The sequence below is a fragment of the Notolabrus celidotus genome, chromosome 21 (genome assembly GCF_009762535.1).
Source record: "Notolabrus celidotus isolate fNotCel1 chromosome 21, fNotCel1.pri, whole genome shotgun sequence".
NCBI classification, from domain to species: domain Eukaryota; kingdom Metazoa; phylum Chordata; class Actinopteri; order Labriformes; family Labridae; genus Notolabrus; species Notolabrus celidotus.
The window spans coordinates 23681617-23704233 of NC_048292.1; the positions used below are offsets into that span (position 1 = coordinate 23681617).

General features: G+C 40.5%; 1 protein-coding gene across 1 annotated transcript in view; it reads left to right on the forward strand.

Annotated features, from left to right (window-relative positions):
* The window catches only part of nav3 (neuron navigator 3), a 292564-nt gene that overhangs the window by 264510 nt on the left and 5437 nt on the right, over positions 1-22617 (forward strand). Inside the window, exons 27-39 of the mRNA XM_034673746.1 lie at positions 50-73; positions 549-715; positions 2955-3108; positions 4463-4649; positions 7783-7883; positions 7977-8072; positions 12812-12980; positions 14143-14378; positions 15910-16064; positions 16910-16981; positions 18065-18261; positions 18431-18549; positions 20320-20523. Coding sequence (XP_034529637.1) covers positions 50-73; positions 549-715; positions 2955-3108; positions 4463-4649; positions 7783-7883; positions 7977-8072; positions 12812-12980; positions 14143-14378; positions 15910-16064; positions 16910-16981; positions 18065-18261; positions 18431-18549; positions 20320-20523 — 1881 coding nt within the window. The remainder of the gene's footprint in view (positions 1-49; positions 74-548; positions 716-2954; positions 3109-4462; positions 4650-7782; positions 7884-7976; positions 8073-12811; positions 12981-14142; positions 14379-15909; positions 16065-16909; positions 16982-18064; positions 18262-18430; positions 18550-20319; positions 20524-22617) is intronic.

Consider the following 22617-nt stretch of genomic DNA (forward strand, 5'->3'; position numbering starts at 1 on the left):
GAGTGTGTGTTTTTGTGGCTTTAACGTTGGGTGTGTTCTGCATCTTCAGGTGGCTGATTCCATCCCGGCTCAGGTCAGTGGTTCCCAGAGCGTCCGCTGTATGTGTGCTGTGGTTTTATTCTTCATCCTCCCTTCCTTTGCTCCCTTTCTATAAACGTACTCCTTCTCCCTCTCGAAGTAAAACCTCTTTTTTCCCTTTTCTGGGACGTCGGCATGGATTCAGCAACCCCCCCCCCCCCCCTCATTTGTTTCTCCACCTCTCCTCCTCCTCTATTCATGTTGACTGCTTGTGTGGTGCTCATATTCAGGTTCATTAAAAGCCTGGTCCCCTCTTCACCATGTTTCATTTTCATCTCTACTTACGGCTTGCTTTGCTCCCCTCTTTACCTAAACAAGACAGTGACCATTGCTTGGAAACAGCACGGAGTGACCTCCTGATCTGGCAGGATGTGATGTCACCAGATATTAACTTTTAGGAGCTGACATGAGGATGCTGGACGGTGATATTGACCTCCTTTTTCCCTGTATTTGTTTTGTGTGTGTTACAGTTACGCAGCTCCTTTAAGCAGGCATTCAGCAAAAAGAAAACCAAATCCCAATCCGCCCACGACGAGATGGATGAGATGACCGACTCCCTGCCATCCTCACCTAAACTGCAGCATGATAACAGACAAGGCAGCCTGCTCACACTGCGCTCTTCACCCTCCACCACAGAGTGAGCGCACACACACACACACACACACACACTCTCACACACACACACACACACACACACACACACACACACACACACACACAAACACACTGTAATTCAAAGGAAATGTTCTGCTCCTCCGCTCAAACAGAAAAATCTGCAGACTTAGCTCCTCGTTCCTTTTTCTACTACACGTCTGAACCTGTTTCATTATTTTCTGCTTTGTTTCCTGTTAATCCTCACCTCACCTTTTTGTAACCTCTTATCAAACTTCTCCTCTCATCCTTTTTTCTGTAATGTCCCTCCACCCGCTGTAGCAAGTGCGTTTGCGATAGCAAGTCCTCCCCCATTTGGACGCCAAAGAAAAAACAAAACGGTCATGTGGTCTACAAGCACAGATCTCGGTAATAGGCGCCGAGTGGCATGCTCCCAGGGAGTGTGTGTTTGCAGTGAAGTGTCTTGGTGTGATTTTGTTCTGCATCTTATAGCAAAATATAAACTCAGCATGTCAGAGGAATTGATCTCTATGAGGGTGAGCAGTTATAATACCCCTTCATGGGGGAGGTCTGAAAACTGACCACCAGATAAAAACATGCAAGTGCTGTTTGTGATTGGTGTCTAGATACTGTCTTAAGATTTCTGCTATGATCATGGGACTTGGACCATCGATATTAATTGATTGATTGATATGAGCTGATTATGCTGCACAGTGGTGTAGTGGGTAGCGCTGTTGCCTCACAGCGAGAAGGTTCCTGATTCAAGTCCCCGGTTTGGCAGGGGCCTTACTGTGTGGAGTTTGCATGTTCTCCCCGTGCATGCGTGGGTTCTCTCCGGGTACTCCGGCTTCCTCCCACAGTCCAAAAACATGCTCACCAGGTTAGTTGGTTACAGTAAAATTGTCTGTAGGTGTGAGTGTGTGCGTGAATGGTTGTCTGTCTTTCCATGCTTGCCCTGTGATAGGTTGGCGACCTGTCCAGGGTGTACCCTGCCTTCCGCCAAAAGTCAGCTGGGATTGGCTTCAGCCCCCGTGACCCCGAACGGGATAAGTGGTTCAGATAATGGATGGATGGATATGAGCTGATTTTAAAAAATAGAGAACGTTTGAGCTTCAACAGAAAAAACATCAGCTACACCTGCACTATTGAGTGCTGAGAGTGAACGGTGCAGTTAGATCTGACTCTGTTGGACAAACTACGTGCAGAGACAATTTTCCAGTCCACCCAGGTGTTAACGTTTTGTGATCAAGTTTTCAAAACCAGAAATCATAAGTGGATAAACCAGTTTGTTGGTGATATGACCTTTTCTGCCTGATATCTTCACCTCAGTGATATCTGTTAGGTCTGCTACATCTACAACTTTTGGTCTATAAGTGTTTGGACCATAGACTGTTTAAATAACAGACGTAGCATCCTGGACGTCACCAATCTGTTCCTGAACGCTGTTTTGAAGCCAATTGTCGGCAGGAGACATATTGGTAATGCTGAACTCATCCAAAAGAGTGTGACGTAAAGAGGTGGGGTTTGGGGCGCCGTTGGCCCTAGCGGTCTAAGCGCGCCCCCCATATACAGAGGCTATAGCCCTTGTCGCAGAGGTCGCAGGTTCAATTCCAACCTCGATCATTTATTGCATGTCCACTCCCACTCTCTACTCCCCACATTTCCTGTCTCTCTCTAGCTTTCCTATCAAATGAAGGCAAAATGCCCAAAAACATAACTTAAAAAAAAGAGGCAGGGTTTCAGCCTCCTAGCAAACAGCTATGTGTTCCCGCCTGTCAGTCAAGTCCTTATTTGGGCAAAAACTCGTAATCCTAATATCTTCTGAACCATCGCGTTAGAATATCACCCCCCGTACAGTGTGTGCTGATAGAGAAATTAGCTACATAGACCAAAGCTGTTTTTTGAACCAGGCTGTGAACATGTTTATTTCTTCTTTGAATTGGTGTGTATGTAGTTTCCGGTGGATTCTCGATGAATTGCTTGGGCTTCATATTTTGAGACTGGAGGTTGCCGCTTGGTTTGGACATGACTGATTATCATAAACGTGAAGGATTTGTTGTCCCAGATGCTCCACTTTCTCACTTACCTCCTCATCGTACCTGCCTGTGCTGTTTAAAACACTGACTCCAGCTTTCCTCCACTTCAGCTCTCGTTTCCTTAAAGTGTGTAGTTCTTCTCTCCAGACTCTGTGTGTGTGTGTGTGTCGGCTATAACCCTTGAGGTGACCCCCTCCTCCCCTCCCTGTTTTTTAATCCTGACTGTAGGCTTTGTGAATGCACCGAAGCCGAGGCTGAAGTCATCCTGCAGCTGAAGAATGAGCTGAGGGAGAAAGAGCTCAAGCTGACAGATATCCGGCTGGAGGCGCTTAGCTCCGCCCACCACCTGGATCAGATCCGAGAGGCCATGAACCGCATGCAGGTGAGTGCTAAGGTTTGTGCCTATCATGACTGATTCTGTATGCGGTCATGTTTATACTTTTTCTTTGACAGTTTATGAAGCCATATCAAACTTTACTGTTTCCCGAGAGGGAGAGAGAAATGTCTTTGGTGATGCTGTACTTTTTTTTTCTGGAACTGTCTGTCTCATTTATTTGAGATTAATCTTGTTCTTCTCCCTTGAAGGCCTTGAAGCATGACAGCAAGCAGTTAGGAAATTAAGAACTCATTCAGTAGGTTAGCGAATGTCTGACAGGGCACCAGAAGGGCACCAGCAGGACTGAAGGACACCAGCAGATCTCACACACGCTCACTCAACCCTCTGAAACTACATTTTAGTCACCTAACAGTCTCATAGATGAGATGTGAGATTGTAGGGCCTGATGTTGTCTCAGGGTTTCTTTCTGGTGGGAGTCATGTGACAAAGACTCATAGACTGTGGAACCAAAAGAGCTCCTTTTAAAAGCCAGTCTGGAATCCGAGAACCGGAGTCACCTCTGAACACAGCAAAGACAAGTTTATGCAGTAAAATTAAATGTTACAGTTAAGCCAAGAGGAAGTGGATTTGTAATAATATTTTTAAGTTAATAGTTTTAGATTGTGAGAAATTATTTTTTCAAGAGTGAACAGAGACTGATGATATCACTTTAGTGTCTGTTTGCTAAATGTACACTGCTGGTCCATGTATAACACATGGTGCACTATGGTGCACATAAACCAAAAACTGTCTCTTTATTGTCTGTACAAACTCGCAGTTTTTTTATCATTTGTTACTCTCTTGATTTTATAGACACGGTGAACACACCTTAATGCTGGAATGAAACTTATAATTGTCCATGAAGCTGAGAGCAGAAATAGAAATGAACTTTTCTTTCTGTAAATACACACATTTGATGTATTCATGTAATCTCTTTTTGATATGGTGCAGTGAGACGCCACGCATTAGTTCAAAGTATAATGTTCAGAGGTGCTGTGTCATTTCCTTTTCTTGAAAGAAGGACATGTTCAAAGAAATCACCATAAAAGTATCGGTTAAGGAGGTCTTTGTAGATGTGGACTGCCTTGTCTGTAGAAGTTTAGACTCTCCTCTCAGATCTGGGATTGTGTAAGGCTCCTTATCTGAGACTTACCCTTCAGTACAAAGAGAGCCTTAGAGATCAAACAGCTGCTAACAGCCTCAAATCCCAATAATACTGATTCAGTATAACAACAGTGACCGGCCTGACTTCAGGGAAATGACTGTCTGCTTTTCTGAGCAGCCTATTGCTCAGCGTTACCACAGTCTTTGGATTCACTTTAGATAAGATGTCTCATTCTCATCTCTTTGCTGTTCACAGAATGAAATTGAGACGCTGAAAGCAGAGAACGATCGTCTCAAGTCCAGCGGGAACGCCACACCGACGGCCACGCCTGTGAAGACAGCCCGGCCGCCCTCCGAGACCTCCAGCACGTCGTCATCCTCCTCACGCCAGTCCCTCGGGCTGTCGCTCAATAACCTCAACATCACCGACACCATCATGTCAGGTCAGTTCAGTGTTAGCGGAGTCTCCTGTGAAGTGAGAGCAGCAGGCGTGAGAGAGGAGGGGTTCTGAGGAATAAAAATACATGTCCTGACAAAAGTTGAATCGAAACATCTCACAGCGCCTTTCCTGACCGATCAGAACGCCCTAATCAATCATGTCTTCTTATATGTTGTGTCTGTGAGTAGGGCTGGGCGATAATTTGATAACTTTAATTATCGGGATATAATTTTTCTCAATCTAATACAACAAATGTTTGATAAAAAATCAATATAACTAAACCTGTAATTACATCCCCCAACCACTGGAAAGAGAGGAAGCACTAATGAGCCTTAAACGCTAGTTGCCCCCCAACATTAGACTGAAGGAGTTGCAGGGTGAGAGGTAGGCGGGGCTTAAAGGCGTCCAGGGTAGAATGTAAACACAGCTGAAACGAGTGACAGCGACACTGAAGAAAACTCAAAACCTACCAGCTAAAAGCAGAGTCATTAGTCTGACACTGAGTCGACTCTGTGTTAACTATTAACTTAATACACTTTATTAAATATACTTTCAGGATGTGGGTAAAGGAAGAGCACAGAGACAACTTCTGCTGTGCATTTCAATTGACTTCAGAATTTAAATGAAATAGTTATTTGACATTTTATTATGATAACACAATTTTCAATATCGCCCAGCTCTGTCTGTGAGGTGACAGGTGAATCTTGTTTTTAGTAGTTGATTCTCTCAACATGGCAGAGCAGGCCTCCTGTTTTTATGTCTAGTTAAGCTGCAGGACACACTTTATGGTCTGCTGCAACTCCCAGCACAGAAGTTATTTTATTCTGTGGCATCAAGTTGGATTAGCTCTCTCTGTACTCGCCTCAAAAATATGAAAGAATTGTGTTTGAAGAGAGAAATGATCCGGAGGAGCCGCACGAAATGATGAAATAGCTTCTCTCTCTCTTACAACACAGCCAGACCCTCTTACACACACAAACACTCACACACACACACTTGAACTGGCTGAAAGTCTCCCCCGGCCCGCTCCGTTTGAGAAGTGAAAGAGTTTCGTCCCTCTCACTTGTCCTGTAATTAACATCGAAGGCGCAGCTCTCCCATAGGACTCGGGCCCTGGTTAATTGATGGAGGGATGAGCTGAGAGCAGCGACGCGTGGGAAGACGAGTAGGCTAACGGTTTGTTATCACCCCAACACAGAGCCGTCAGCTAAGGGAAGCCAGCTGAATACAAAATATCTCCCCCTCCCTCTTCAAAACAGAGTCTGGGAAATAAAAAGAATGAAGAGAGACTCGTGGTGAAAGTTGTTTGTGGTGTGGAAGTTGTCGTCAAAGACGTCAAAGTTGCAGAAAGTAAGAATAAGGCTGGATTGTGTTATTCTCTTGCTCCCTGCATGAGATGAGGTCCCTTATAGTTACAGCTTCTTTTATCTAATGTAAGCCAAGTCCTCTTTGCTGCAGCCTTCCAGTGCGTATCATCCCCACTCTCTCCTCCACATATTCCCTGCCTCTCTTTACCAGCAACAACAATGAGAATGAAGCTATTACTAAGAGTTACAACTTTTATTTTCGTATTGATTCTCAGTGCTCACGTCCTCAGGTACTGATGAGCACACCAAATCAAAGTCCTCCTCCCTCCTCCTGGCACTCACCTTGCTTCCAGAGAGCTGGACTCAGATATGTAACCTGGTGTTTTTGTTTGTCCCCGTTCTGTTGGGCGTTGACTGAGGACTTCACACCACTGCTGGAAGGTTAATCCTGTGACCTCAATGTTCATTCTCACTGCTTTCATAGACTTGTGTTTGGCAGCAACAGGTTTCTCCTGAAACAGAAAGACTTTAAAGGCTCGCTATACTCTACCTATTAGTTTAGCCTCACCCCTATTATCTCTCTCTCTCTCTCTCTCTCTCTCTCTCTCTCTCTCTCTCTCTCTCTCTCTCTCTCTCTCTCACTCTCTCTCTCTCTCTCTCTCTCTCTCTCTCTCTCTCTCTCTCTCTCTCTCTCTCTCTCTCACTCTCTCTCTCTCTCTCTCTCTCTCTCTCTCTCTCTCTCTCTCAGACTCAGTCTTACCCTACCTTAATCCACCATGAGCATTGCACCTCGCAGTATTTAGCTAGTTACAGCGGTGAGGAAAAACTTCCTTTAACAGGCAGAAACCTCGAGCAGAACCAGACTCATGTTAGACACAGATCTGCCTCGAGCGAGTTGGGTCTGGAAAGAGGGATAGAGGAGATGAAGAGAGAGAGGGAGTGATGAAGGATCTTATCCTGTCTTGATGTTGGGTCTTTGTTAATAATAGAACATAGAGGACGTCTACAGTTTGCAAAGAGTCAATCACACCACATTTTTTCTATCCTATGTGGAGACCAAAATATTTCTGAAAGAGATTAAATTAAGCATTTACTTTTCACAAGTGACCCAAAAGAAAGGAGCCCAAAATTCAGCTTTGCAATTTTGTGTGACCAAATTTCAAGACAAATTTCAAGCATGTTATGGCCTTTGAGTTTGCATGACTAATATGATAATTAGATAATGTTGATCATTAATAAACAAACAATAAGGGAAGAGACAGTTTTAAAATGCTTTCCCTTTGATTCTGTTGTTTTTGGTGACCCACACAAAGCTAAGAAACGTGTCTGTTTTCTGCTGTAAGTTCACGTTGGTGTCTGCTAATTCAAGTTTCATTCAAATTAATAATTAATCTACATACATGAGTCTTTCCCTTTGGTTGGTGTGGGAGTTTGTTCTTCTAATGTCATGATGATACTCCTCTTACTCACTGAAGTTCATCTCTGAATACACCTTTTAATAAACTGCATGTAGACGTGTTGTTCATCCTGTCTTATTCTCTCTAAAGTGTGATCTGTGTCTCTCCCACAGACTCTGCTTCACTTTCTGAACACGCAGCCATCCCTACATTATTTATATTCTATGCACTCTCTATTAAACGCTCGGTATGAAAACATTGATTGAACACAAAAGTAATTATCACATGAAAGAAAGCCATTAGCTATCTTTCACTTTGGAGTCTGTTTGTCCATTTCCAGCTGTAATTTGCCAGCAGGCAGAGAGTCTGTTTACAACGATTCAAAGCTCTGACAGATTAAAGTTGTTTCCTAACAGTAAGTTTGGTTTTTCAGATATTCTGCTGGACGACGGCTATGAGGGGAATCTACGCAAGGAGGGTCGCAGTGTGCGAATAGTGGTCACCATCAGCAGAGGGCCAAAGACAAAGACCAAGGTCAGGGGATGAAGATTATACATCATTTCTCAAACACTGTAATCTGACTCGTTCTGATTCCTGATGTTTTGTTTATTTTAAATACTTTTTCAGGGTAAACAAAGTCAGCAGTACCTGATTGGGTCTATAGGTGTGAGCGGGAAAACCAAGTGGGATGTCCTGGATGGAGTCATCCGACGCCTCTTTAAGGTAAGCAGTAGTTTATCAGTAACATCAATAAAAATCAGCCATCAGGAATGTCTTCTGAGTAGGGGTGCAACGGATAAAAAAACTCACGGATCGGATCGGATCACGGTTTTGAAGCACGGATCGGATCATTTTTCGGATCAGCAAAAAAAAGAAAGAAAGAAAGAAGACAAGACAAATACAACTTTGTCCCTCCATTTATTTTGTAAAACACTTGTAAACTTTTGCACATTAAATAAAAACAACATTCAACTCGAAATTTACTGAATGTGCAAAGCACCCTATCTGTGGGCCGAATTTCAGAACGTGGCTCAAGCACATTCAGCATTCACTGTATTTCACAGGGAAACCAAAATGCTCCCATACATGTGACTTACAAGATGCAGGAGGGTTTTCTAGTTCCTCTGCTCCTTCACTTGCCATGACTACCGCTGCGCTTGACGAGTGAGTGTGGATTGAACATGCGGTCATCAAGTGAACACGCACAACTTTTTTTTTTTCATCAACCAATCCGCGGACCACGTCCGTGCCGAACAGTGGAGAGGCATCCGTACCGATCATGGATCAACGATGATCCGTTGCACCACTACTTCTGAGAGTTTTGGGGTAGATTTAAGGCAAAAGTTCAGACATCAAGCACACAAATGGTGCTGAGATCAACCTGTGTGTGACCTCTATTCATCCACTACCAGCAAACAGATTACAGCCCATAACATGTAATCATTCTCACACAGACAAAGAAGTATGTATCTAACTTGCTTTGCCTCTGTAATTTGTCTCTCTCTTGTTAATGCACATTTTGAGGGCCTGCGACACGAGTCGTAAAATGCTCAACAGTGAGAAGCCGTCTTATTTTGTTTAAGGGAAGCATTTTGCCCGGCTGCTTTTAGTTAAGTGCTAAGCCGTCTGGACCATAGACTAATAACTAACGAAAAAGAAACTTTTCAGAAAAAAGAGGCCTTGAACACAAAACAGTCAAATAATAACTACATATCACCACAGCATACGGATGTGAGAAACATCCGTACCACGTGTATTTTTTTTTTAAGTTTGACCACAGCCCCATTCAAATGAATTGGGGAGACAGAGTTTTTGACCTATACTGCAGCCAGCCACTAGGGGAGCAGTTTTTGTGGCGGCCTCACTTCAAGCCGAGCGAGATGACGTCCATTTTATATACAGTCTATGATCTGGATACAAAATGGCTAATGTTTTAGGTAGGGATGTAAGGAAACATTCAACCCCTGATTAGAATGCCGATTTTTGGTTCACGATACGATTCACTCACGATTTTCAAGAAACCTGGATTGAACCCAAAATTTAAATAACTATTATTCTATTTCAATTCTCAGATATGGACAGTTGCAATATATATGTTTTCTCTTATATTTCTTTGTAAACAAAGTAATCCTTTTTCATTTTTAAGGTGTGTTGTAACTCAAATAAAACCACTGCACACTTTTTTTCAGCACCTTGCAAAAATACTGCACAAAAATACCTTGTTGGAAAATTTCAGAACAATTCTAAAGAAATGGAAAGTGAACGATTCCCAAATGAAAGTGTTAAATATTCAAAGAAATAAGGTCAATCTCATTAAATAAACTAAAGTGCAGCTTATGCTCCTGGCTGTGAATTGACAATTTTTTCTTCAGGAATATCAGGTACAGCTAAAATGCTGCCGTACCTCAGACTGTAAACACAAAGGTTCATTCTGAACTGCTCGGTCTTCACCTGCTGCCTCCATGTCTGTTACGCTCCACTCAGTGACTGACGAGAGAGCAGCCGAGAGACTTCATGATGTTGAGCAAGCGGAGTGAAATGCAGATAGCGCCTCCTACTGTTTAAAAATAATATTGCAGAACAAATTTTGCTGAATCGTTTTAATCCACCCTTATTTGTACCGATTTTTTTACCTCCTTGTGATATATCGTTACATCCCAGGTGTTTTTCTCCATTATAAATGATTTCATGTTATTGAAGACTTGAAATCAGCCTTTATGTCAGTTTTAAGTGCAAAGAATTTGCTTTTTTTTTTTGCTATATTCAGGGAAGAACAAGAGTGAAATAGCTTAACCCTGCCCTTTATAAGTCACCCATCATGTGCAAATATAAGACATTCTGAATCTGACGAAGATCTACATTTTTAGGAGCAGAAATATTTATGAATCACAGTTCATGGCAGATAAGCTTTAAGTGCTTAAAACTGTTCATGTTGCTTCTACAGTTGTGAGTAACATACTGAGATCAGATCAATAAAGCATGCATCCAACAAACATCAGACACAGCACACTGCAATCAAACATGAAACCCATGAGGGAAATAAAAACCTTGGAAACATTGCTGCACATCCAACCAACCGAACACGTTGAGTAGCTATTCAAGGTTGTAGTCAAGGAAGACTTTATTACAGACAGGAGTGAATAAAAGGAAAAAAACAATATAAGCACTGAAACACACACACATCAAAGGGACAAAGAGCCTCATGAATCTTGCTGTGTAGGAGGTCAGTGGTTCCAGGGACAAATGAGTTCTTGTATCTGTTCGTACTACACAGAAGCAGAGTATATCTGTGACCAGGTGGCAGCAGCATATTCATGCGCTTTGTGAACTAGTTTAATAGCAAAGTAGATCCCTGGTATCACTACCAGTCAAAAGTTTGAACAAACCTTCTCATTCAGTGGTTTGTATTTATTTTAATTATTTTCAACATTGTAGTAATACTGAAGACATCAAAACTATGAAATAATCTGGTTTTGCCAATTTCCGGATTACAACAATAGTCAAAGAGGGCTATCCATTGTGTACTAACCCTACCTCTGAACAACACAACTGATGGTCTCAAACACATTAAGAAGGCAAGTCATTCTACAAATGAACTCTTGACAAGGCTCATGTTAATTAGAAACCATTCCAGGAGACCACTTCATGAAGCAGACTGAGAGAATACCAAGAGTGTGCAAAGCTGTCATGAAGGAAAAAGGGGGCTACTTTACAGAATCTAAAATATATTCTGCTTTGTTTAACATTTTTTTGTTCATTTAATAATTTCATATATGTTCTTTCTTAGTTTTGATGATCAGGTGGAAGCAGCATATTCATACGCTTTGTGAACTATTTTAATAACAAAGTAGATCCCTGGTATCATGACACTTTGCAATGAAATATTACAAGGCTCTTTATTGTGCCTGTTTCTGACAGCAGTTGTAGTAAGTGAACAAGAGCAAAATCTGCAGTATGCCAAAACTCCCCAGATGTCGTACTGATTCAGAAAAATTTCTCAGTATACATCGGATCAGTCTGCCTCACGTACTGTTTCCCATAATGCACAGCGCTCGTTCCGCTTTTTCTTTTCTCTTCTTTTTTTGACGGAGGGAACTCAGTTTTTAGGTGTTGTGAAAATAATACAATTCTATATTAACCACTTCTTAACTTTTTAAATCAATAAGTGACGCTAAAAAAGCAGTTTCTCCATCAGCTTGGTCATTGTTTACTTCCGCTTTCCGAAACGGGAAATTCAGTGACGTCTGGCCCAGCTTACTGCATAACAGATCCAACAGAACAGATATACTGCATACTAAGGCAGTATGTAGTAGGCAGTACATACTGCATTCTACATTCGTAGGTAGTATGTAGCAGGCTGTTTCAAAACAGCCTCAGTGTTCTGTTTGTGTCCTGATAAATCTCTGTCCATGGTCCTGAAGCAGAAAATGGATTTCTCTCCCAGTCCCCTCACTCTGTCATTTTCCACATGATTCTGTAATATTCTCTAAACTAAACACTACAAGTACTCAGATATATACCTGTGAAGCTTCACCTTCATGATCAAAGGGTCAAGTAGCAACGTGTAGCTGCAGGGGGCAGCAGGATTATAGAGAAGTACTGCTGCCGGGAGCATTCCTGTAATATTCTTATAATCACCCTGCTGCAAATACGTAACCCCCACACTCAGTTTCTCTTTAACATCACACTGTAATAGAAACATGACAGATGTAGTTTTTACTTTAGAGATTAGGGTTGAGAGTTTCAAGTCCGGTGCTTTCATGGGGTCATCCTCCTGATCAAACATCATTAATCAACAACAGGCTTTGATTAATCAGCTTTTCAAATAATAAAACATGTCTGCATCATTAGGGCTTGTTTGCATAAGTGGAGAAGATGATTGGTTATTTCCCTGTTGTAAAAAGTGTTAAAACACTAATTAATTTTTAATGAATTAGAAATGCAACTTCTTGTCAAGCTGAAATAATTAAAAAATAAAGCGAGGAATAGATGATCCTGTATCCAGACATCCACTCAGAGGCTTGGATTAATTACAGACATTTTATTCCACTTGAGCGCCTGGAATTGAATTTTATATCCCTGCATTCCACTCATGGATAGAGGCCTATATTTTTTATCTTCTGCCTGATAATCTACATTTATGCTCGAGATGTGAAAATGTAAAGTTCTACAGACGTCAGAGTTAAAAAAGATGCATCTAAGGAAACTGAAATAGTGTTAGTAATGTTGATGTTGCTGCTGGTCTCTTCATTTGTTTACAGTCTTTAGTTTTACATGTGCTGTACTTAGTTTGTAGATTAAATGTATAATAAAATAAACAACGTGTAAATGAGTGTGCTTCTGTATAAGAGCCGATAAATCACATCCAACAAGCACAGCTTTTTTACAATACACTAATGGTCTATACGCCTGGCTATATTTAAGCCTCAGTAGTTCATCCTTCATTCTCTCTCTCCCTGCAGGAGTACGTGTTTCGCGTGGACCCTTTGACCAGCCTTGGCCTCAGCTCAGACAGCATCGTCTGCTACAGGATGGGCGAGGTGGTTCGCTCCCACACTTCTGAAGTGCCTGAGCTGCTTCCCTGCGGCTACCTGGTGGGCGACAACAACGTCATCAAGGTCAACCTCAAAGGTACGACAGCAGTGGAGCGAGGAGTTTCTATATCAGGATTACAGCCTGCGTACGATCCAGGTTTCATCCTCAAAGAGAGGGAAATGTTTTGTCATCGCAAAATATACATATAGTTGAACCTAATTTCACATAGATGCATGTACCAACTCGGTCGAGGCAGATGGTTGTCTAACATGAGTCTGGTCCTGCTCAAGGTTTCTTCCTGTTACAGGAAGTTTGTCCTCGCCGCTGTAACTAGCTAAATACTGCGAGGTGCAATGCTCATGGTGGATTAAGGTAGGGTAAGGCTGAGTCTTTCCCTATCTTGGTGTCGGGTCTCTGTTCATAATTTAACATAGAGTGGTCTAGAACTGCTCTGTTTGTAAAAGCGTCTTGAGATAATGTTTGTTGTGATTTGGCGCTATACAAATAAAGATTGATTGATTGATTGATTGATTGATTGATTGATTGATTGATTGATTGATTGATTGATTGATTGATTGATTGATCGATCATTTAAATCGATCAATTTATAAAGCGTTTTTCATACAATGACATTGTAACACAAAGTTCTGTACATAAAACAAAACAAACTTCAAATAGAATAAAATATATATATATATAAATATATAAAAATGAAAGTAAAAACACCCCCCAACCTAATCCGAACCCCAGCCCCGACACCAAACCCACCCCACAATCCTGAGGTTAAAAACACAATATATGAAATATAATAATAATAATAAAAATAAATAGATAAATAAATAAATTAAATAAATAAATAAATAAATAATAATAATAATAATAATAATAATAATAATAATAATAATAGAAAAAAAAAAGTGAAAAATAACAAAGAAGTTCTGAATGAACTGAGGAAACGCTCTAATGATATCTTAATAGGAAACACTGGAGGTAAAATAAGATGTTAAAACTCAACACAGGAAATTAACCTCACCAAAATAAAATACATTTCTAGGATAATAAAACACTAAAATATTAAACCATTAAAAGAAAATAAGATGCTATAATTTGAACTAGATAATAAATAAATAAATAAATAAGTCTTGAGTTTGCTTTTAAAAATGTTATTGCTCTGTGCAGCCCTGTGATATATATTAGTTTCCCTATTTTCTTCTAGCACTCCTTTTAATCACTTTTCCCCTCTCCTTCCTCCTCCCAGGTTTAAAGGAGAACAGCATTGACAGCCTGGTGTTCGACACGCTGATCCCCAAACCAATAATCCAGCGGTACCTCAACCTGTTGATGGAACATCGTCGCATCATTCTCTCAGGACCCAGTGGCACCGGCAAGTCCTTCATGGCTGCCAAGCTGGCTGAGTACATCATTTCCCAGATGGGGCAGGAGGTGACAGAGCACAACGTGGCCAGCTTCAACGTGGACCAGAATTCCAGCAAGGTAGGAGGAGTGAAAAGATGAAGCACGGGTCTTTTAGAAAAGATTTCATCATGTAGTTTTTCCAGGAGAGCGCCTGCAGCTGATAGTAATCACAGCACAGGTTATTAGCTAGAGTATAAGAAAGCTGGCATCTGGTAACCTTTGCATAATCATACTGATGCTAAGCTAAATAGAAATGTTTTAGAAATTGAGAGTATCGCTAAAAAAAAGTCAACACACTGGCTGCCATATAGATGATGAGTCAGTTTTTCCACTTGCATTAGTGCCAATGTCGGTTTAAAAAATTTAATTTAGGCTCCCTTTAGATTCTTTGGTTTAGAGACAGAGTATCAATCCATCAATCTATCTATATCTATCTATCTATCTATCTATCTATCTATCTATCTATCTATCTATCTATCTATCTATCTATCTATCTATCTATCTATCTATCTATCTATCTATCTATCAGTCAATCACTCAATCTTTATTTGTATAGCGCCAAATCACAACAAACGTTATCCCAAGACGCTTTAACAAATAGAGCAGGTCTAGACCACTTTATGTTAAATTATGAACAGAGACCCAACATCAAGACAGGATAAGACTCAGTCTTACCCCGGCTTAATCCACCATGAGCATTGCACCTCGCTGTATTTAGCTAGTTACAGCGGCAAGGAAAAACTTCCTTTAACAGGCAGAAACCTCGAGCAGAACCAGACTCATGTTAGACAGCCATCTGCCTCGACCGAGTTGGGTCTGGAAAGAGGGATAGAGGAGAATAAGAGAGAGAGGGAGTGGGGATAGTGATGAGACGAGTAGTAGAAGCTGTTGCTGCTGGAGTCCAGCACGTCCATATTAGCTGGAGTCTGGAAAGTCCACATCAGGAGGACGTCTACGGCAGCTCAGAGAAACTTACAAGACAAGGGAGCTCAGGGACTGCAGAAAGGTCTATGGTTAGTAACTTTAATGGGACAGAGAGAGTTAAAGTAAGTGATGAGGGGGTTGGGGGGAAGGGGGTGAGATAGGATCCCAATGTGTCAGTGCACCAGTTCCCACACTCAGTACACATCTGCTTACCAACAAACCGTGATGATGTGTGTGAAAGACATACCAACACCTCTGCTGTACATTGTGCTGGAAGAGGGACAGAAACACCAGATGCTCCTTCAAACTCAGAGACAGGGTTTTGTTTATCTAATATATCTAATATTACGTGTATCTTCTGTTTGCATTATGTTGTGGTCTGTAGTCTACTCTTGAGTTGTACAAATCTGTTTTTCCACTATAATTTCCCCCCTGATGTACAAAATTGCAGCTCAAACAAAACGCCTTTAATCCTCCATGTTTTTGATCATTCATAGGAACATTAAGAACTTTGATTTAAATGTTAATCCCTTTTTGAGTTTGTTTTAGGCATAACATTTCCTTAATGAGAGTTTACCCTTAATAAGACAAAAGAGACTCAGGCGGTACTGAATCAAACACTTGAAGCCTGATAGGTTCAATATATTACATCCTCATTAACTGCTGTTAATGGTTCCTTCCTCAGGACCTGCGTCAGTACCTGTCCACCCTGGCAGAACAGTGCAACTCTGAGGAGACAGACATAGAGCTCCCCACTGTGGTCATACTGGACAATCTGCACCACATCGGTTCTCTCAGTGACATATTCAACGGCTTCCTCAACTGCAAGTACCACAAATGGTGAGTCAGAAATACTGAACAAGCTTTTCTTTCAAAGTAAGTTGTATTTTTTTTAAATTTGTGTCTTAATTCTCACAGATACCGTCTTTTAATGTTACAGTACAGGAGCTACAAATGAACTTATCATGGAAATACAACTGAGGCCATATTTTTCTATTGCACAATAGTATTTCCTCCAGTCTCTTTAACATTCCTGATCATAACACTGTGTCCGTTCTGTCTGGGAAAGAGCTTCTTATGTGAATGTACACTACCAGTCAAAAGTTTGGAAACACCTTCTCATTCAAGGGTTTGTATTTATTTTAAGTATTTGAATCACTGTAGATTAATACAAAATACATCAAAACTATGAAAGAACATATATGAAAGTATTAAATGAACAAAAAAGTGTTAAACAAAGCAGAATATGTTTTATATTTTAGATTCTGTAAAGTAGCCCCCTTTTTCCATCATGACAGCTTTGCACACTCTTGGTATTCTCTCAGTCTGCTTCATGAAGTGGTCTCCTGGAATGGTTTCTAATTAACATGAGCCTTGTCAAGAGTTCATTTTTTAGAATGACTTGCCTTCTTAATGTGTTTGAGACCATCAGTTGTGTTGTTCAGAGGTAGGGTTAGTACACAATGGATAGCTCTATTTGATGACTGTTGTAATCCAGATTATGGCAAAACCAGATTATTTCATTGTTTTGAAGTCTTCAGTATTAATCTACAATGTTGAAAGTAATTAAAAAAAATAAAAAAAATTGAGTGAGAAGGTGTGTCCAAACTTTTGACTGGTAGTGTATGCTTGAATAAATCACATCGACTGTGATAAACTCTGTCATTTTCTCTATCTTCATTCAGCCCTTATGTTATTGGGACCATGAACCAGGGAGTTTCATCCTCTCCCAACCTCGAGCTCCACCACAACTTCAGGTTTGTGACTCTTAAACGTGACCTTGATTCATAGAAACGTTTCTGTGTAAGAGGATTAGGCCCACTGGAATAAAAAATTAAAAAAATATTATTGTTCTAAGAAACAAGTCAGAATTCTTAGATTAAAGTCAGAATTCTGAAGGTTTTTTTTTTCTGACATTCAGGGAGAGTGTCACTTCACTTCATGGCATGCAGGAGGAGTACAGCAGGACTGTGGTCAAGCCATCCTCCACTGTATTCTGTTGTGCATGTTTAGAACAGGCATTACGGTAATAGCGCGGAAACATGGATTTTACATTTTCTGACCAAAAGCAATTTGAAAGAGTAGAACATTGTAATGGTTGCAGCTCATTTGAAACTGATATTACAACACAACAACCCGAATCAATAGACAAGTGTAAAAAAACACAGAAAAGTGACACACTAAATTGCAGTCCTGCTGTACTCTTCCTGCATGCCATAAAGTGAAAGTTACTCTCCCTGAATTTCAGAATAAAAAACTTCAGAATTCTGTTTTTTTTTCTCAGAATAATAATAAAAAATATATATTGGACCTTAATTTGATTTTTTTTTTTTTTTCAGTGGCACTAATCCTCTTCCGTACGTTTCTCATACTGACTCGTGAAGTATTGTTTACCCTGTTTTGTAATGTGTGCAGAGTTTATTAGTCACCCAGAGGAATACATCAAGATGTATTTATTTTGCGCTATCACACCTGTTGCAGTGTTTGACTTCAGTTCTTTGACAGCATGTTTTTTTTCTCTGTAAACTGAAGCCTGCAAAGAGAAGGCTTGAATTACATCCCTTGAGTAAATAGTCTTGTTGCACAAAAACAAATTCAGTACAGTGAAAGATTATGTCTGCTCAGCATATATTTACTGGATGATGATAAGACAAATATAAAGTTATGTGCCAAATGTCCATGTGATATAAATACATAATACAAGTCCACAAGTATGCTGTAATTTTATAGGTATCTATTTTTAAAAAAATGGGTCATCATCTCTAATACGAGCTGCTATGATAATAAACTCTGGTTTGGTACGCCTTCATTCTCACCATCGATCATGTGTTCCTGTGTAGGTGGGTTCTGTGCACTAATCACACAGAGCCGGTCAAAGGTTTCCTGGGCCGTTTCCTGCGGCGGAAGCTGATAGAGACAGAGATCAATAAGAACATGCGCAGCAATGACCTGATTAAGATCATCGACTGGATCCCCAAGACCTGGCAGCACCTCAACGGCTTCCTGGAGGCACACAGCTCCTCTGATGTCACGATAGGTCAGACACAGACTCAGACACACACACAAACAAACACACACGCAACATTGGATGAATTTAAGTGTGAGTGGTAATCCATGGATGATGGTGCTCCGCTGTCTCCACTTTTTGCTTCATGTGTGTTGAGTCTCCAGTCTCTATCAAACACTCCTCACCTTTGTCCCTGCAGGCCCCCGTCTCTTCCTGTCCTGTCCCATGGATGTAGAAGGCTCTCGGGTTTGGTTCACCGACCTGTGGAACTACTCACTGGTTCCCTACCTGCTGGAGGCTGTCAGGGAGGGGCTTCAGGTACGTCTTGAGAATACTTTAAAATAAGGTTTTGGATGAAAAAAACTTTCCAATTGTTCCTGAAACTTCAAGAGGAATATTTACTGGATTGATGCAATGTAAACTAATTCATATTTCATGACTTAATTTAAAGTTAAACCGTGTTGAAAATGTGTGTATCAATATTAATACAGCAGGTATTTATTTTCAGAAATGTCAATCAAATTTTTTATTAAATTTCACACATTATGCATTCCATAAAGCAACATACAGTCTTTTTATTATTTAAGAACATGTTTACATGACATAATTAGGTATATTTAGAGAATACACTGAGATATTTATACCATATAACTTTATATATGCAATCTGCTGTATCATGATGATTGATGACTGGTTGAATGTTACAATGGCTCCCTAGTAAATAATTGTCTTTTGCTCATTGATTTCCACTAAAAATTGAACAATTCAGTGAAGAAATATACAATAAATAAGTGGGTTTTTTTGTGTATCAAAAATATAAAATAATTTCTATGTTCAAAATTACTTTGAAAAAAAATTTGAAATAAACTCAAAGTTTAATAGGATAAAAAAAAAGTTTTTCTTGTAAGAAGGTCCAATAAAACCTCAATTTTCAAAGAATTAGAATTTTCTGGCAATTATTTGATGGTTCAGGCTTTACAGGGCAGTCAGTGTGGAGTGAGGCTCAGCAATGACATGGAAGGAAGAAATGGCAGAGCTCCAAATGTTTGTTGTAAAAATAAAAGCAGTCAAACCAGCAGAAGCCTTTCCTCTGTTGCGTACTGCATAAATTGCAAGTAGCTGTTGAACCTTTTTTGCTTTCTAGTTTAAAATATTTCCACACTGCTGAAATTTTAGGTGCAGGAATACTGATGCTTTCGTGTTCTGCTTCATATTCTGCTCCATTCAACAACAACAGCTCACGTAAATAATCGCAGCAAGATGATCGTCTGAAATTACCGTTAAAAAATGTCCAGATAAACTCTGATCCAATAGGAGGCAATTCAATAAAATGAATATGGTAAATTAAGCAACAATTCATTATCTTATCCATCTGTTTGATTCTGCATATTCAACATTAAGAACAGTAAGCTATGGAGGGACTTTCAACAGATATTAACAACAGAAGCAAGAAGAGTAGTAGAAAAACATTTCATACAGAGACAACATGATGACCCATGGGTGCATAAATGTTCATAAAAACATTGAATTTAATTCAAACTCAGTGTTCTCCCCCATGAGTACAAAATTCTTATTTTCCTGTAAATTCTAAACTTTAGAACTTCCTTAGGGTGACTTGACAAGCAGCTTTATTTGTCAGTGTGTGACCAGAAGGATCTATTTTCACCTTTTACTCCAGCAAAAAGTGCTGGTACTAGTTTATTTCATTTAAACACATTTCTTAAATACGAAACACATCATCAGTTTGAGAATAAGATCACTCACAGGAGTTCTTCTATGACTTTGACTTTTGATACCTGTGACATTTAAAGCTTGAACACAAGTCAAAGGACCATTTTCCTAATAACTAGCTCAGCTGTTTGAATGAAATGCGATAAGTAATGATGCCCACAAGATGATAATGATGATGATAATCCTTATATGCTGCAATTTGTACTTCACTATACATCACCTTTAGCTTACCTCATATAGAAGAGATTCACATATATAGACTCCTCTGTTTTCCCTGCATTCAAACACACAGATCCTGTTTCATCAAAATAAAAGTATCTCTTCCTGACACGTTATTCTTCTTGGACACACTTGCAGCTGTACGGCAAAAGAGCAGCATGGGAGGATCCTTCTAAGTGGGTGAACGACACGTATCCGTGGAACGCCGCCGCTCTGCAGCAGGAAGGTCAGTCGCTGCTGCAGCTGAGGCCAGAGGATGTCGGGTACGACGGCTACAGTTCATCCAAAGAGGGAGCCTCATCCAAGCAGGTGTCTCAGAGTGACACGGAGGGAGACCCACTGGTGAGAAATGTGCTCTTTAATGGGCTGCAAATATGAGTGGACTGCTGTATGTGTCATATTAAATAACCGCCCTCACATGTGAATGGGAGATTTACTGTTCACATGTGAAGGTCAGCTATTTAACCAAAATCACAACTTGAATTAAATGTAGTAAATATTAACTGATCAACAGATGCATGATTAGTTCAAGTATGCCTTCATGATAACCTGTGGGAGTGTTGGCTTTACCCAGGAAGAACAATCTATAATTAGAGTAGCTAGTAAAGTAGCTTATGGGCAATGAACAAAACTTAGGAACACACACACACACACACACACACACACACACACACACACACACTCTAAGAAGGATGGACTATTCAAAAAGGAAGTAAGGGACTAACTAAATTTCCATTTGGTGGTTTTTTGCAACCCAAAAGGAATTAAAGAGTAGTCATCCAAAAACAACTTGCTTGAATGTGTGTGTGTGTGTGTGTGTGTGTGTGTGTGTGTGTGTGTGTGTGTGTGTGCGCGCGTGTGTGTGTGCGTGTATGTGTCTGGGTCCAGGCGGGACCAGTTTGAGCACAGGTGTGCTAAAGCTCATTTTAAGAACACTTAAAGCAAAGCACCAGCTGCTGCAGCAGCACGTCTGCATTATTCAGACCATTAGTCTTGCAGCAGGGGTAAAAAGTTCTGCAGGTTTATTGCGTCCATTTACTGGACCCATTTAAAAATGCTTCATTGCTCTTATAAAATATAAAGTCTTCGTTCATGAGCCATGAGACATAGGTGCAGAAAAATCAGAATCAGAAATACTTTATTTTTCCTGGGGGGATATTCAGTTATTAAAGTATGGTTGCCCGTCTGTTTATCGGGAACAAGCGGCAAACTCCCGTCCTAAAATATGAAACCCATGCGGAAGTGCTAAAAACTGCGGTTCATGGAGCGTCCACTTGAGTCTGGCTGCAGAAACACCAGAAACCACATACACACCAATTCAAAGAAGACGATTTTTACAGCAGAAATAAACAGCCTGGTTCAGGATACTGTAGGTCTGAATAGCTCATTTCTCTTTCAGCACACACTGTACAGGGGGTGAATTTTTTTATAACACATTCATTTCAAAGATATTAAACTTACAAGTTTTGCCCAAATAAGGGCATGGCTGACTTGATTGTTAGGAGGGAACCATAGACTGTATAAATAATGGACATAGTATCCGTGACGTCACCCATCTGTTTCTGAAGCGCTGTTTTGAAGCCAATTAATCGGCGGGAGCCATATTGTTACAATGTTACAATGTTACAATGTTACAGTGTTACAATGTCATTTAGCAGACGCTTTTATCCAAAGCGACGTAGACACAAGAACAAGAACAACACAAGCAAAGATCTAGACAAGAGTATTGTCTAGAATATTGGAAATGTGGAACTCAACCAAACTTAGTGTGAGGTAAAGAGGCGGGGTTTGAGCCTCCTAGCCAACAGCTATGTGTTCCCGCCATAGACTGTAAAAAATATGGACGTAGTATCCGTGACGTCACCCATCTGTTTCTGAAGAGCTGTTTTGAGACCAATTGGCTGCGGCAGCCATATTGCTTCTGTCGAGCCAGTGTGACGTGAAGAGGCGGGCTTTGAGCCTCCTAGCCAACAGCTGCAGTGTTCCTGCAGGCAGCTGTGCCTCTAATTGGAAGACTGGTAATCTCAATATCTTCGAAATTGCCGAATTAGAAAAAAAATCACCTCCCTCACAGTGAGAGGACATCGAGAAATGAGCTATTCAGACTACACTCATCTTTTGTACCAGGCTGTAAACATGTTTATTAATGCTGCAAAGATCGTCTTTTCCCATTCATGTGTATGTGACTTCCGGTACTTCCGGAGCCAGCCTCAAGCGGATCCTCGATGAACTGCAGCTTTTAACACTTCCGCATTGACTCATATTTTTAGACCAGAGGTTGCCGCTTGGTTCCTGCCTGTTAATCAAGTCAGTCATGTCCTTATTTGGGCAAAACTTGTAATCTTAATATCTTCTGAACCGTCGTGTACAGTGTGTGCTGATAGAGAAATTAGCTACGTAGACCTAAGCTGTTTTTTGAACCAGGCTGTAAACATG